At 38.3% G+C, this 14,490-nt stretch overlaps 1 protein-coding gene across 3 annotated transcripts in view; it reads right to left on the bottom strand.

The window, feature by feature from the left end:
• Positions 1 to 504: 504 nt before the first annotated feature.
• The window catches only part of PXDN (peroxidasin), an 80,329-nt gene continuing 66,343 nt past the window's right edge, over positions 505 to 14,490 (bottom strand). For 2 of the 3 annotated variants that reach the window (XM_068153398.1, XM_068153399.1), the window contains 4 exons: positions 10,181 to 10,301; positions 8,206 to 8,338; positions 7,040 to 7,153; positions 2,246 to 5,296 (listed from right to left, as the gene is read on the bottom strand). In XM_068153398.1, coding sequence (XP_068009499.1) covers positions 5,174 to 5,296; positions 7,040 to 7,153; positions 8,206 to 8,338; positions 10,181 to 10,301 — 491 coding nt within the window. In that variant the 3' untranslated portion in view covers positions 2,246 to 5,173. The other variant, XR_010989161.1, reaches the window with a different exon arrangement.

Here is a 14,490-nt window from a genome sequence, read left to right as displayed (position 1 = left end):
AGGGGGGTCAGGCTGATGATTTGCTTTGGCTTGTAGTCTTGAGTTAATATTTAAATCCCTCAGTTGTGAAAACATGGTAAACAAAAGGAGAAAAGGTGATCTTCAATGAAAGGGAGACATTGCCTCTAAGGGGAGGTAGGGACTAAAGGCTTGCCTTTCACCTGCTTTAGTAGTTGGTCAAATAAGTAGTGAAATTAATTCCCAATGCCTAGGGACCTTCTATTACAGTCTAGCAGGTATAGTTCCCACGTTCCTGATGAACTGTTACATTCTGCCTGAAAAATTTCAGACTCCATGAAATCTTTTCTTTCTCCCTGCCAAACCAAATTGTTTCTTTTCCTTTCTCAGCACAATTCCTGATGATTTTTTTTTTTCCCTCCCTCTGGTACTTTTTTCATGCTAATCTCTATGAAGAGAGACATGAAGCAGTTCACTGTCACAGTCCTTGGAATGGCCGGGAACCAGGCAAACAAGAGAAAACATCTCACAAAGACAGAAGCGGATAATGGATTTATTTTGGCAACACAGCAACGTTTTGTATCACTGAGGGAGGCAACAAACAGACACAAACATCTTTACTGAATGAAACAATTAGGTTTATTCCTTTATGGCAGGGAAGTCTCATCACAGCCTTTTGGTACGTAAAGGAGGCCTACAAGAAATCTGGAGAGGGAATTTTTTACAAGGACATTCAATTACAGGACAGGGGCTAATGATTTTAAATTGTAAGGAGGCAGATTTAGATTAGATATTAGAAAGAAATTCTTTGCCGTGAGGGTTGTGAGACACTGGAACAGACAGCCCAGAGAAGATGTGGGTATCCATCTGTTACCAGGCTGCAGTGCTAAAGCACTTGAAAGGACCATTCATTACACTGTTGGGTGGACAGCAAAGACATCGGGTAGGAAAAAAAAGAGAAAGGGAAAGTTGTGTTGGAGGTGCAAGTGAAGGTTTAAAAGAGGAAAGAAAATGAGCTATTGCATTAAACTAAGCAAGCAGAATAACTGTAAAGTAACAGGATGTCTGCTTCAAAATGCACTAATAGCACACAATGTTGCCTTTTCATGACACTAAGGTCTCCTGGTTAGGTACATTGTAATGCCGTCCATGATGCTGTGACTATAATCCAAGCGGCTCTTGACTGGAGCCTTTCTGGGCTCTTCTGGGATTCAGTTCTCTTGAAGCTTCTCCCCTTTCTGCCTTGGTCCAGGTGCAAGGCACCTTGATCTTAAGACAAGTTCTTCAGCTGCAGCTCCAGCAGCATTTGGCTCCTATTGCTTTCAGGGTGAGAACAAGGCCCAGGTGTAGTTTGCCTGCTAGGGCAGGTTCTTCAGCTGCATCTCCGGCAGCATGTGCTGTCTGGGTGAGAACAAGGCAAGTTTCCTACCTTCTTGGCTGGTTTAAATTCTGTCCCAAGACAATTAATGCCCTCTGGTAACAGAGAAACCTAATAACAGATGGATGGGGCATATCCAAACACGGCCAGGGGCACACACAGCTGCGTTACAAAGTTAATCACACATGCTACACGTTTATCTGGACCATCTAGACCCCAGGAAATGTCCAGGTTTGCACATTCACAGGTGCCTAACCCATAGTCTGGGTTAGGGCATGTTTTGGGGTTTGACTCTTCAGGACACTGTTACAAGAAGATTGTATCACCTACCCAAGTTACTAGAAAAACATACATCATGTACTTTGCCAAAGTAGTTTTATATGAATTTGCATTAGAAAATAATCTGATTGCCCTGGAATAAAAAAAAAGGATAAGAATCACTCATGATGTGTTCAGCAGTAATTCGGTAACAAGAAGAGGTAAACAAACTCTCTCCTGCACAGAAAACTCATTTTGAGCTGAGATTGTATGACTCTAGATAGCCCTTTGTGGAAAGCTGTGGATGTAGCATCATGTGCACTGGAAAGCAAGTCATGACTGGATCTAACTAAAGACATGAAGAAGTGGTCTAAGAACAGGATGTATGTGTTATGGCATTCCCATAAAAATGGGGAAAATATACTCAGCACTAAGAGTTTGCAAAATACATTTGTGCTAAGAAATATGTGTGCTTTTAAACATCCATTCTGAGTCTATGCACATTTTCTTCCCATCACCTGGATAAGATCAGAGAGTAGTTACTTCAATTGTCTGTGTTGTAACGTCTAAGAACTTGCCGAATCTAGACGATTGGCTAGCATCACGCTTAGCTCCCATAAATGGAGACTTGATCATGACAATCCTGTAGGAGGCAAACAGTATGGATTGTTGAAAGAATCTTCACCAAATAATCTAACAATACATGCATGAAGAAGAAATCACTTGCAGTTTATTTGGAAATGTGGCCCATTTTATTTTGACTAAAAGCATTCATTCTACAGTGCAAACAGTTCTTTGGTACATTTACTGGTTAACATAAAAACAACAAAGGCCTTGCTTTTCATAACATTAAAAAAGAAAATAAATATGTAAAATTTGCAACATATTACAGCAATATTCTCACAGTGGATACTGAGGAAATGGTCAACTAGTCATTGCCCACTGCTTTCAGAAATGTTCAAAACAATGCTGATTCTGCAGACACTGCAATAAAATTAAATTAGTACAAGCCATGACTGATTACATTTTTAACCTATGGATGAAGGCCTGTTCTTCCTGAATGGTGTAGAACAAGATGGATGGCTGAAAATCATTCAGTATTACACTTGTTTAAGCATATCCAGACTCACAGGCCCGTTTTATATACCATATGAATAAACAGTGAACAATGAAGAAAACCTCCAGTTTCACTCTGGAGGCTGGAGAAAAGGAACAATCAGATATAAGGTACTATTTTATAATGCATAAATGGAAACTCTCTTCTCCTAGAAGCAGAAATCTTGAGAAAGTTTATTTAATAGAAAATTGGGAAAAAGAATGCAAGCAGTAACCAGCTGCATGTATTACTGCCTTAGTTGACTGTTTAGACAAGTAAATGATATTTGGGCTAGCTCTGCAATCCTTCCTCTTTGAGAAATTCCTGCTATAGATCAAAGGGAGTTGCATCAGAGTTGGAATTACAGGATGAGATATGTGGCTTGGACTCTTAACATAAGCCAGCAAGATACCAGAGTATCACAGAAATACAGGAATGGCAACCTCTGGGAACCGTATGATACTCAAATATGCTTGCCACACACAAGTCCTAAAAGTATGAACAAAGAAATTACACAAGTCAAAACACAGAATATAAAATCAATTAAAATGTTCTTAAAAATATAAATCATAGTTCCATATGTACCTCTACCACACACCTTTAACACACCACTCACATGTACAGATCGCTCCTACCATAGCATGAAACAAGTTTCTGGAGCAAGCCTTACAGATACACCGACCTTTTAAAGTGTGTCATGGTATCAGTTTATCAAATTAGGAATGATTGCTGTTAGTAACCAGAGAAATTATGTGCCAGAGTATTATAGTGGAATGCATACTGCTGCTGCGAGGTTAGTTACTAGACAAGTATTTGATCTACCATGCAATAAATAAGTATTCAGCCTGTTTGCATCATCTGAAACGTTTAAGATGAGAATGCTTCATTTTGTGCAGATTTCTTCGATATCCAAATCTTTATTCCCTAAATTTGAACAAGTCATTGGACTACGTAACCAAGGAAGAGCTCTGGTTCTAGATAGTCCTGACTTAGGGTTTAAGGACAGAGCCATCAATTCTAACACAGGAAGTATTCAGGAAAAGAATCAATTCTGTATAAACACACACAAAAGCAAAGCTGTAAAATGAGGTATGAGAGTTGTCCTTCACTGAATATAATAGATAATTGCTGGTGAAATGAAGTTTGTGTTCTAAAGAGTACACAGCTTTGAAACGCTAGTGTAGACATATACTCTGTAATTTTGAACATTTATTCAATGGGAAACAAGAGTCCATTTGCAGACCATTTTTAACATGAATGATAAAAATATTGAGGTAAAAATAGATATGGATTAGGTGAAACTGGGAAAACATTGAAAAAGTCAAATACCTTGTCAGAAAAAGTAGTCTCCCCACAATTAATCATGATGCGTGGTTTTGATTGAGTTTTCCTGTCCCCTCCAACAAACAGTGCCACAATATAATCAGGAACATAGGTCCATGAACAACATGCACAAGGAATCAGTAGGAATTGTTGTGTACAAAATGGCATGTGACATCTTTTCACATCTTCAAAACAGGGTCATACAAATATTTGTGCTGATCTGAGCTCAAGAGAAGTATGCTTTAGAACTGGACTGGATGGAAGCTGGACTGAACAGTCATGTCACAATGATTAAAGATAAATCAACAACAACAAAAGTTGCCAAGCAATTACATATGTTTTGACATATGATGAGGTTCATTTTAAGATCAGATGCTACTCTGTTCTGCATGTTTTCCTAGAATGAGGAACACTGTCAATGAGACCTGTAACAGACATTCAGTTGCTTTTTGTATTTTCCAATTCCACTGATTTCTATTTCTTTACTAAGTCATAAGTTTGTTTACTTCTTTGGTTTGAAAATTTTGAGTAATTTTGCTCATTGAATTAATGAAAGGATGTTGAAAGGTGCAGTGTAGTTCTCCTGATTTCCTTGCTGGTCCAGGTGCAGAAATGACAGTGCCACTCAACAGAACTTCCACGCCTTCATGTTTGCAGCAACCGGCCCTCTATGGCATTGCTGTGGGCACAGTGACCTTGTGTTCACCTTTTCCCTGCATTTACTAAATACCAAAGAGCTAAATATCAAGACAGACTGATACTGAAAAGGGACAGTAAACTCTCGATGTTGCTAATTAAAGATAGGAAACAAAGTGTTCGTTTTAAAGTAAGGCTTGAAAGCCCAGCCATTTTGGCTACCTAAAACTACTCAACAGTGTTCTTTTAAAGGAGCACCAGTTCTGAGTTTGTTGAACCTGAGAAGTTTAACACACAACTAACTTTGACCTGTTTGCTAATTTCCCTTTTGTTAATTTTTGCATTGTGACTACCTTCATGGGCAGAGAATAAAATGATACATTATGTTATACTGCTACAGCACCATTGGAATATTGTAAATCTTGAATTATTGCTGCTGTTAAGACTGGAGTTACCTGGTTTTGCCATCAGTAGGCATTGATATGATCTGAGGAGTATGCACCCTAAATTCTTAAAAAGCAGACTTATGGCTTCTTTTTAATAACATTTTGTTTTAAGCAGACTGGACAGCAATCTCCTTCAACCGTCACAGGCGTGTCGCAGTCAGCCGGCAGGCAGGACTCCACAAAGCAAGTAACCTGACCAGCCTGTGTCAGGAAAAACAGTAACAAAACCAGAATATGGTTAGCTACATGTTCCAAACTAGGGACACACGTCTAGAGTCATATAATTGTTTTGGTTGGAAAAGACCTCTAAGATCATCAAGCCCAAACATTATCTAACTCTATCAAGTCTGGTGCTAAACCATGTCCCTCAGTTTCACATCTCTGTGTCTTTGCAACACCTCCAGGGATGGGGATTCAAACACCTCCCCGGGGAGCCTGTTCAGACTTTGAAAACCCTTTCAGTCAATAAGTTTCTCCTAATATGCAACCTAAATCCCCCATGGTGCAACTTGAAGCCGTTTCTTCTCATCCTATTATTTGTTACCTGGGAGAAATACCTCCTTTCAGGGTGTTATAGAGAGCACTAAGATCTCTCAGCTTCCGTTTCTCCGGACTAAACCACCACAGTTCCCTCAGCTGCTACTCAAAAGATGTGTTCTCCAGACCCAGACCCTTCACCAGCCTTCTTCTCCTTCTCTGGACCCACTCCAGCATCTCAATGTCTCTCCTGTAGTGAATGGCCCAAAACTCAAGCTGTGGAATTACCACTGCTGAGTACAGGGGGACAATCACTTCCCTGGTCCTGCTGGCCACACTGTTCCTGATACAGGCCAGGATGCTGTTGGCTGCCTTGGCTACCTGAGCACACTGCTGACTCATATTCATCTGGATGTTGACCAACACCCCCACATCTTTCTCTGCTGGACAGCCTTCCAACCACTTTGGTTGTTTTGACCCAAGTGCAGGACCTGGCACTTGACCCTGCTGAATCTCATACAATTATCTTAGGCCCATCCAGCCTGTCCAGTCTTCACATTGGGCCTTCTGCTCCGTTCAGAAGTGAGCCACCTATGACAGCGACCCGTGTTTTTTCCTTTAGTAAAAATGTTTTGATGCAGGCTGTAGAACGTCAGCAACACCTTCAAGCTCGTTCAACCATCATCCTTGTCATCACTCATTTCCCCTTGTAGAGCACTCTTCACTTGGGAAGGTGGGGTAGTTACTGGGGGGCAATTGTTGCGACAGGCAGGAACTTGTTGCCATTGACCACTATCCCCTAAGCCACCATGTTCAGTGAAGTAGAGAAAGGACAAGGAGTTCTTTGAATAAGCAGCTCCATCTGTGTCTTGGGTTTGTCTCAGGGAGGGCAGGGTGCCACTCCAAAAGTCTCTCTCTCACATCCCCAGATGGCCTTCAACCTAGTTGGTTCCATGGCAGCTGCTCTCAGCAACTGGCTATTATGATTAACTTCACCTAATTTATTTCAGCATGAATTTATATTGAACAGTCTCTTTGTACTGCACCATCTTTAAGGAACCAGTATGCCATTTTATCTAACTTTCAGAAATGAAACTCTGGCATATCCAGTACTGACATATTCCTTTTACTACCTTTTTGTATATTTCACCATGATAAAGACAATTAAAATCTAGCACTACAGTAGATGGGCTTTTATTTATTTTAAAACACATTTTAGAAGACTTCTTCATGAAGTCTCTCACTTAGAAGTTAATTTTGCCAGCAATGAAAATGGAAATGTAAGTACATAAAGGCTGGATTGAAAACCAGTGTCAAGGGCAGGGATATCTGAACAGTGTATTAACTGAAGATCCATTAAAAAAACAATTAGCAATTATTACACATAAATTAGTGGGCACAAAACTGAAAGTGCTATTTTAGAAGCAGGACCTAACATGATTTCAAAGTGGATATCCATAAACTTACTTGGCATTCACACACAGTACAAGGGTCCCTTTTCCAGGTTTCATTGCTGGAATATGATTTACCTTCTTCATCAGTGCAATCAGTTTTACTGAGGCGTGATTCAAGTGTTTTTATCTGAAAACATTAAAAACAGGTCAATAGCTGAATCAAAAAGGTTTTTCTTGGTGCAAGACCTTTTGAGCTTTCTCTTACGCTACGCAATCAATGATCAATATTTGTCTGTGTTTTCCTTCTTGCTGCTTGGATTTCACAATCGTAAAAGCTTGGACACAGGCAATACCTACAGAAACAGCCTTTCAAATGAAAACTAACCAGAGATCTGTTGGATATACAACTGGAATGTACAAAGTGAAGCCAACTACCTGTGACATATGAAAAGACAAATTAACTCTCTAAAAACTTTGAATAAAAGGGAGGTGCAAAAAACCCAAACACCCAACTTAATTTAAAATGTTTGTTTGGATTTTTGACTATCTATGTTTTCCTTAACGATGGAAAAAAACAAATGAAGGGGTTCTATAATTAGTTTACCTTGCTGATTTTGTGCTTTTTGAAACAACAGTTAGGAATGCACAGTTTTAAGAATCCCTCAGTCATTTTTCTGTCCAAGAAAAGATGGAAGAACTGACTGAATGTAGGCAGTCTTAACGTAGTTCTTCCACTGTCAAAATGGGAGCACTGAAGATGAGTACAACAATGATTAGATAATACCATCAAGGGTCAAATTACTGTGCAACTAAACACATGATTTGCATCTATAAATGTAGATCTTACAACTGTATCTGTCATAGTACTTCTTACAAAGTCTAGATTCCAACCACATTTTTACATAGATCCTGCACATTTCAGATAGGAAAAAAAGATTCTATTAACTCTACAGACAAGTTTATAGAGCAAGAATATTTCCACATTGAGTGCACAGCAGTTACAATGGCTTCAGGCTCAAGAATCAAGAGAGTTTAATTATGGAACATTTCAGCATCATTTCAAAAGAACATAGAAATAAAGAGTAATAACACACCATGTTCTGTGTTGTGTTTTATTTGAGATACAGTGTGGTGGGTTTGGGGTGCAGTGGATGTCTATTAAAAACAGAAGAGGAGTGATGTTAGGAAAACCTTACAAATTAAACTCACAATTAGAAACTACCCATCATAGCACCTTACCTGGTTTCTGAGGCTTGAAATAGTTTTTTGCATTTCCAGAACAAATTCTTTGAAGTCATTCACTGCTGGTACGTTTCCATTTTCACTACTTGCTGACGTGGCGTTATGAAAATATTTACTCTGTTTCACAGAACTGCAACAAATGAATGCCAAGATAGGATATTCATCTAAGCAACTTTTACTTGGACAGGTGTTTTAGAAAATTTTGCAACAAATTCAAAAGAAGAGCAGCCAGCAAGCGTAGGGACTGTATGAACCACAACAGCACACAAGACCCGTTGGTGCTGCAGACAGACTTGGGTCTGGTGAGCTGTGGATTACTGTCAACATCATGAGCAACGGGGAATTTCTTCTGCTTAGGAAACTAATATATGCATTTCATACAGCAACACACACACAAGGTTGTCACCGATGACACTGTAAAGCATCACTTTGAAGTCATTGGGAAAATCTCTTGAGCCTCTAATTTGGAGGCAGACAAAAGTGAAAGAGTTGTAAGAACCATTACATCCAAACATGGCATTCACATTAACATCCCTAGGTTCTGCCTATATATGTTCATTAGCAAAACATGTGTTGAAAGAAATTTGACTTCGAAAAGGAAAACAACTGGTTTTGTAAATGAATGAGAAGTACTTTTAGGTATGACCATATTCCTGTGTCCCAGTTCAACATTTGGAATCAATACTGATAATCATACACAAAATCTCTTCTTCTGTCTATAGCACATTCTAGTTCACATCTGATAAGGGCTGTACAATATTACATTGTGTTCATAAGTTCAATCTGTGGACAGGAAACAGTTATCAAAGGAACTATCCATAGCTAATACATTATTTGGCACCACTTAAGAAAACGTATTCAAACCCAAGGATAACACTAATTATGAAGCCACTTATTACATTAAGATCCTTGGAAGCCATACAAGCACTCCTATTTTGTTAGCATGTGTTCTTCAGAACGAAGTGATACCCAAAGAATGAAGTGGAATGAAATCCTCTCTCATAGAAGAAAGATCATGAGTTATAATAATTTTGACAAAATGAAGCCAGCACTTACTGGCAGATGTTCAAGCTACTTAGTTTCCCATAGTTTTTCATCTGAGTTAAAGAACTCTAAATAACATAACATGCCAAAATTCAAGCAAACCAGCTGCTGCTTTATAATAAGAAGTTTAATCTTCCCCACCTGCTCAAGTGATTGAAAATGAGAAGTTAGACAAAAAAAAAGAGAGAATAAAAGATCTTCTCATCATGAATGCAATTTAAATATGACAATGAGCATGAGAACTGACGAGAATGTTAAAGGACTGAGTTTGCTTCAGCTTTCTTTATGCATAAATAAAGTATTGTCTGTTTACTTTTTTGTAGTCTGAATTAGGAAGCGGACTGATGTGGACTTCAGAGTGTTTCTGAAACACAGCCAAACGTCATGCTAACGAAAGCGGGCTGCTCCACAGAGATCAGCATTTACTTTTGCTTGCTTTCATTTTTATTGAACTCTTGTGCAGTTGCTGAATCTTGGAACCAGCATCTTTAAAAAGGGAATTGCTGTTTTATAAATCTACAAACTTCTATAACTTCACTTGCAAAGGCAGGGGAAACATCCCTCTTCAAGGATTACTTTACAGGAATCTTTCTTGTTCTGTTGTTGATTTTTGGCTACCGTCTTCTCCTGTCTAAAATCCTTAACACGTAAAGCCTCTGTCTCTTCAGGACAGCCTCTTATCAATGAAGTGAAATACAATGGTGATGTTCCTTCAGCACCGTAACACCTGCACGAGTATCTGAAACTGCTGAAATAAATTTACCTTTCCACATATTTGTCTAGCAACTGTCCTAGCCAGAGTGAGTAGACTCTATCTGTTCAAGTGGTACATGCTTACAAAGAAATCATTCATTTTCACTCAATTTTGAAAACAAATGTGTTTTTTTCATAACTTCTTGGAGAAAAAAACTTAAAAAGGTAATCTCACCTTATTGCTTTGGACATTTTCATTTTCTTCATTGGCTTGTCCTCCTGAAAGCTGTAATCAAGAGAACGTCTACCCCGGAAGTGATATGAAAAAGCATTGAACTGTCCTCTAGTTCTACAGTCTGAAATAAGAAAAGAAATTACATATTGTATACCACAGTATAACTCAAACTATAATATTAAGAAATGATAATACTAAGTTTTACAGTGTCTTCTGCATTGGCAAAGGCAGTTCATACATTCAGCCTGATCCCTCTGGAATCAGTCTGATTGGAGCTGACTATGTCTAAGCAATACAACATTTAAGCCAGTTGGATGGAGAGAATTTGATTATTTGCAGACCATTTTTTTTTGGTAAAAAGAACCCCAAAGAAATAAAGATTAATTTCATAAATATACCAGTGCTGCTTTAACTATTATTTCACTTTTGAAATTTCTACTTTCATGGCTTTGAATTATTTTTGGAATGGGGTGCTTACATATGGAGAGAAACAATGATAGAAAAAACAGCCTATTGCTTACTCATCTATCTCAGGCATTATTAATTGTTGTTTTTTGGCATCTGAAAGAGGATCTTTCATTAAATCCTGAAGAATATTTTCAGGCACACTTCCTTGACTGACCAGCCCTATTTCCAAATTCAAAGGATTTGAAGGTATCACCAATCACTTAGACCCCAACACACTTTCAATTGCAGGTGAAAAACTCAAGCCTGAGAATAAACATGACAGAAATCCCTAAGAGGATGTCTTCATAGGATTAAGTATGTCTCTCCATTAGTCAACTTTATTAAGCCTTCCCAGCACAGTGAGTATTTGGAGGGAGTCCCATTTAGAAAAGGAAAATAATACAAAGCTGGAACAGCACTTTGGAGAGGACATAATGAGAAAATAGAAGTTTTCTCTTTTTTTTCACAGAAGCTTTAAACTAAAAAGGTATAATGGGCCAAGCTGCAGCAGAAGCCAACAGCATATTCAACAGTCAGAAGCAAAGCATCTGATAAGAAAACAGAAGGAAAAGCTGAAATATAGAATCCCGTGGACATATCCCAGCTAAGTCTTGGTTTCTGTTTCTGATGCAAGGAAGAGGATTGGCACTACTGAGGGCTACAGGACAGAATGTTCTAGATTTCAGAAAGCCTAAACCAGGTTTATCTGGTTTGGGTCTGTTTTTTTCTAACATGAAGAATACCTTAGCAGTAGCAATAAATGAGAAAAATGCAGCTAAAGTTCTGCTTTTTTCAGCCTACCTAAAATTTCCCCACATTGGCAATACCCAGTTCAACTCCTTTTCTGCACAAAAGCTGAAAATTTTAAAGCAACCTAAGAATTCTTTTTTGTCTATGGATGTTTGCTTTTAGAAGCTAGGTATTGTTACACTGCAAGTGTCAAGATAAATCATTTCTGTATGGAAACCTTGCTCACACCCTCAGAACATTCTGTTTCCCACAAGGTAAACTGGATAGAAAATCCACTGATATTTACAGCTGTTGAGCACTCTTCATTCCCAGTAAATCGCCTCCCAAAATCCAAGTCAAGGAGAACTACACTAATAGTGCATCACATGAAAACAACTTGAGAGACTTAGGGAGTGTGTAGAAAAGCACATTGATGTAGCTACTGCTTCTATTTGATACTACTTCAGTTTGCTGAGATTTATTGCAGTGAATTAAGTTACTCTTACTGTAAACGTGTATGTATCTAAGACCTTCTAATCATGCCAGTGGGAGCAGTAAAAGGGAGGAGAAACACTGAAAACATCTAAAATGTTGAAAGTAGATGTTTTCACAAGGCAGCTACTTAAAAATTACACAACATAGGAAAAAGACTTCTCAGTCCAAAAGAAGCCCTAACTCAAAAGAACTGTTTTCTCCTTTTTCTTTTTTTGTAACTATTGCTCCATGGGCCATTACATCACACCTCATCTTTTCTGTTGCATCAGACTTTCCAGTAAATGACAAATTAAATAGCAGCAAAATCTATAATGTGTTGGTCTAAAATTCAGTAGTAATCTGCTCAGATTAGAATAGATGCACTCTGTATAAACATTATTTAAACATCTGGATAGCAGCAATGAGAGCAGGTAAAAGATAGAAGTGGCAACCCAGACTGCCACCTCTTAGGACTCACAGACTGATACTACCAAAACTACAAAGTTCAGACACTGAAAAAGCAAATATCCAGATCATTTACAAAATACAACTGTATAAACTGCTACTGCCTGGCTAAAAGTTTCTTTCCTGGAAAATATGAAGCTTGGATGCTCTTTGCTCAAAAAAGAGCTGTAGTAAACCTGCTATAAGTCCTCAACATCTCTGACAAGACAAAAAGGTAGAAAGTGAAGGAAACCAGAAGGAAAACTTGTGTACCTCAGTGGGACCCCTTCTTTTTCCCACCATAACCCAGTAATTATGTTGTAAAATTCAGGAACTGAAATCTAAACTATTCTGGCATTGTTATTCTAAAATCAAATAATGTTCTGCTTGATAAGAAATGAATACTAGCTTACTTGAGAAACCTAAGAAGGAGGTTTTTTGTAACTAAGAATTTGCTCTTTTCTTTTCTTCATATGGAAAAATATGTTGAACTGAAGAAAACAGGAAGGGTAACAAAAACAGATGTGCTTTGTAACCAGGCTGAAACAGCTGAACATATGGGTGACTTATTAAACACACAGAGAGTGCAATGAACAGCATTCTGTAGTCTACATTCTGAATTAGAATAACTTTAGTTATGAAATGATCAGAAGTATTTGAAATGTGGAGAATCACTTCGATTGAAAACAAAAAACAAAGACACACACAACCCCCAAAAACCTCAACCCACAACACCCAAAAAACCAAACTCCCAATAAATTAAAAAACCATACAATTCCAGAATGTGTCTAGCTTAAAGTAAGTGGTGTTCCAGAATGTTTGCTGACTATGCTCTCCACCAAAGAGCAGTGGTGAGACTTCAGTGCTACAGAATGAAAGGCATTTTTAGAAGGAACTGCTTCAACCTGAATTCACACAAAACATGTCACGTGCATTCATCCACGCAAGAGAACAGTTCGAGCCATGCATACTTTGGTGTTTCTCCATTAACCTCTGCACAGACTTCACAAGGGCTCAGAAGGAGGGGATACAGATAGACAATTTTTGAAAGAACCCTTTCTTTTGCTTGGCAGTTGTCTAACTGCACCACATCCAGTAGTGCTCTCCAGTAGTAATATTCCTGAATGAAAACACAAGCTAGGCTGCAGAATGGTTGACTACTCTAAAGACTTTCCAAAGATAACATCTGCTCTAGAAGACTCAGTGTTAACATAACATTTGGAGGATCAACTCATGGTTTTTCAGAACAGCTTTACAATTTTTCCAAATCAATACATTAATGTATTTGTGAAGCTTCATGAACCGTGGCAAAGTGAACTTGCTCTGAACTGGGAGAATATGATTTATTTGTTTATGATAAAGCACTCGAAGAGTAATAATTTTATTTTCTCTCAATGCTTCTGGCACGCCAGGGCTATGTTGAAGAGATTCTGAAAGACCTTGCATTGTGTCAGCCACAGCTGGAGTTTTATAAGCTATTATCAACTATTTGGAAATTACAAACCTGGTAAATACCCTGATTAACCTAAAAGAAAAGGCCGAACTTGTAAAAATCAGAGCAAGATTTGAATGAAATTATATCTGGGAGAAATAGAACAAGATTTCACTGAAACCTAAACATTTTTTCTTCTAATGTCACAGAGATAGTTTACATTTTGAACAAAGTCTTCCAAGGAAGAATTTTATTAGACAAGGAGACCTTAATAAACATAGATCATTGTCCTTTGATATATTTTGTTGTTGATGTCACCACAAATCATTCTGCAAATCTGTGCAATTCAAAAGATTCCCTTAGGAAGAGAACTTCTTACTATATTCAGTGAAGTCTGATGTGATGGCTAAAGAAATCCTCCTTGGATGTTGAAGAAGAGGCTTAACAACTTCTTGTGATCCCTCAGCTTTATACCAAATATGAGGTGTATGGAATGAAATCCCTTGTTGGTCAGTTTAGGGTCACCTGTCCTGCCCACTCCTCTCTGCAGGTGTGATCTCTTACTTTCTGAACCCTCAAAACAGTACACAAGATTAAGCAGTTATCTCGGTCGCCATAGGAGCGAGTACAAGCATACCAATCCTCTGTATACCAATCCTTGACAGTAACTATAAACACTGAGTGTTAGCACTTCCAAAGCAGACACTGTCTGTGAAAACTTGCCATTGACTTCAGAAAGTGCAGTTAATTAGAAGAGGCTGAGCTGAAAGGTGAAATCACTGAA

Source organism: Melanerpes formicivorus, unplaced genomic scaffold (genome assembly GCF_026170545.1).
Source record: "Melanerpes formicivorus ecotype bairdi unplaced genomic scaffold, bMelFor1.0.p_v2 SCAF_25, whole genome shotgun sequence".
Classification (NCBI taxonomy): Eukaryota; Metazoa; Chordata; class Aves; order Piciformes; family Picidae; genus Melanerpes; species Melanerpes formicivorus.
Note: the sequence above shows the minus strand (reverse complement) of the source record. Positions and strands in the feature narration are given on the sequence as shown.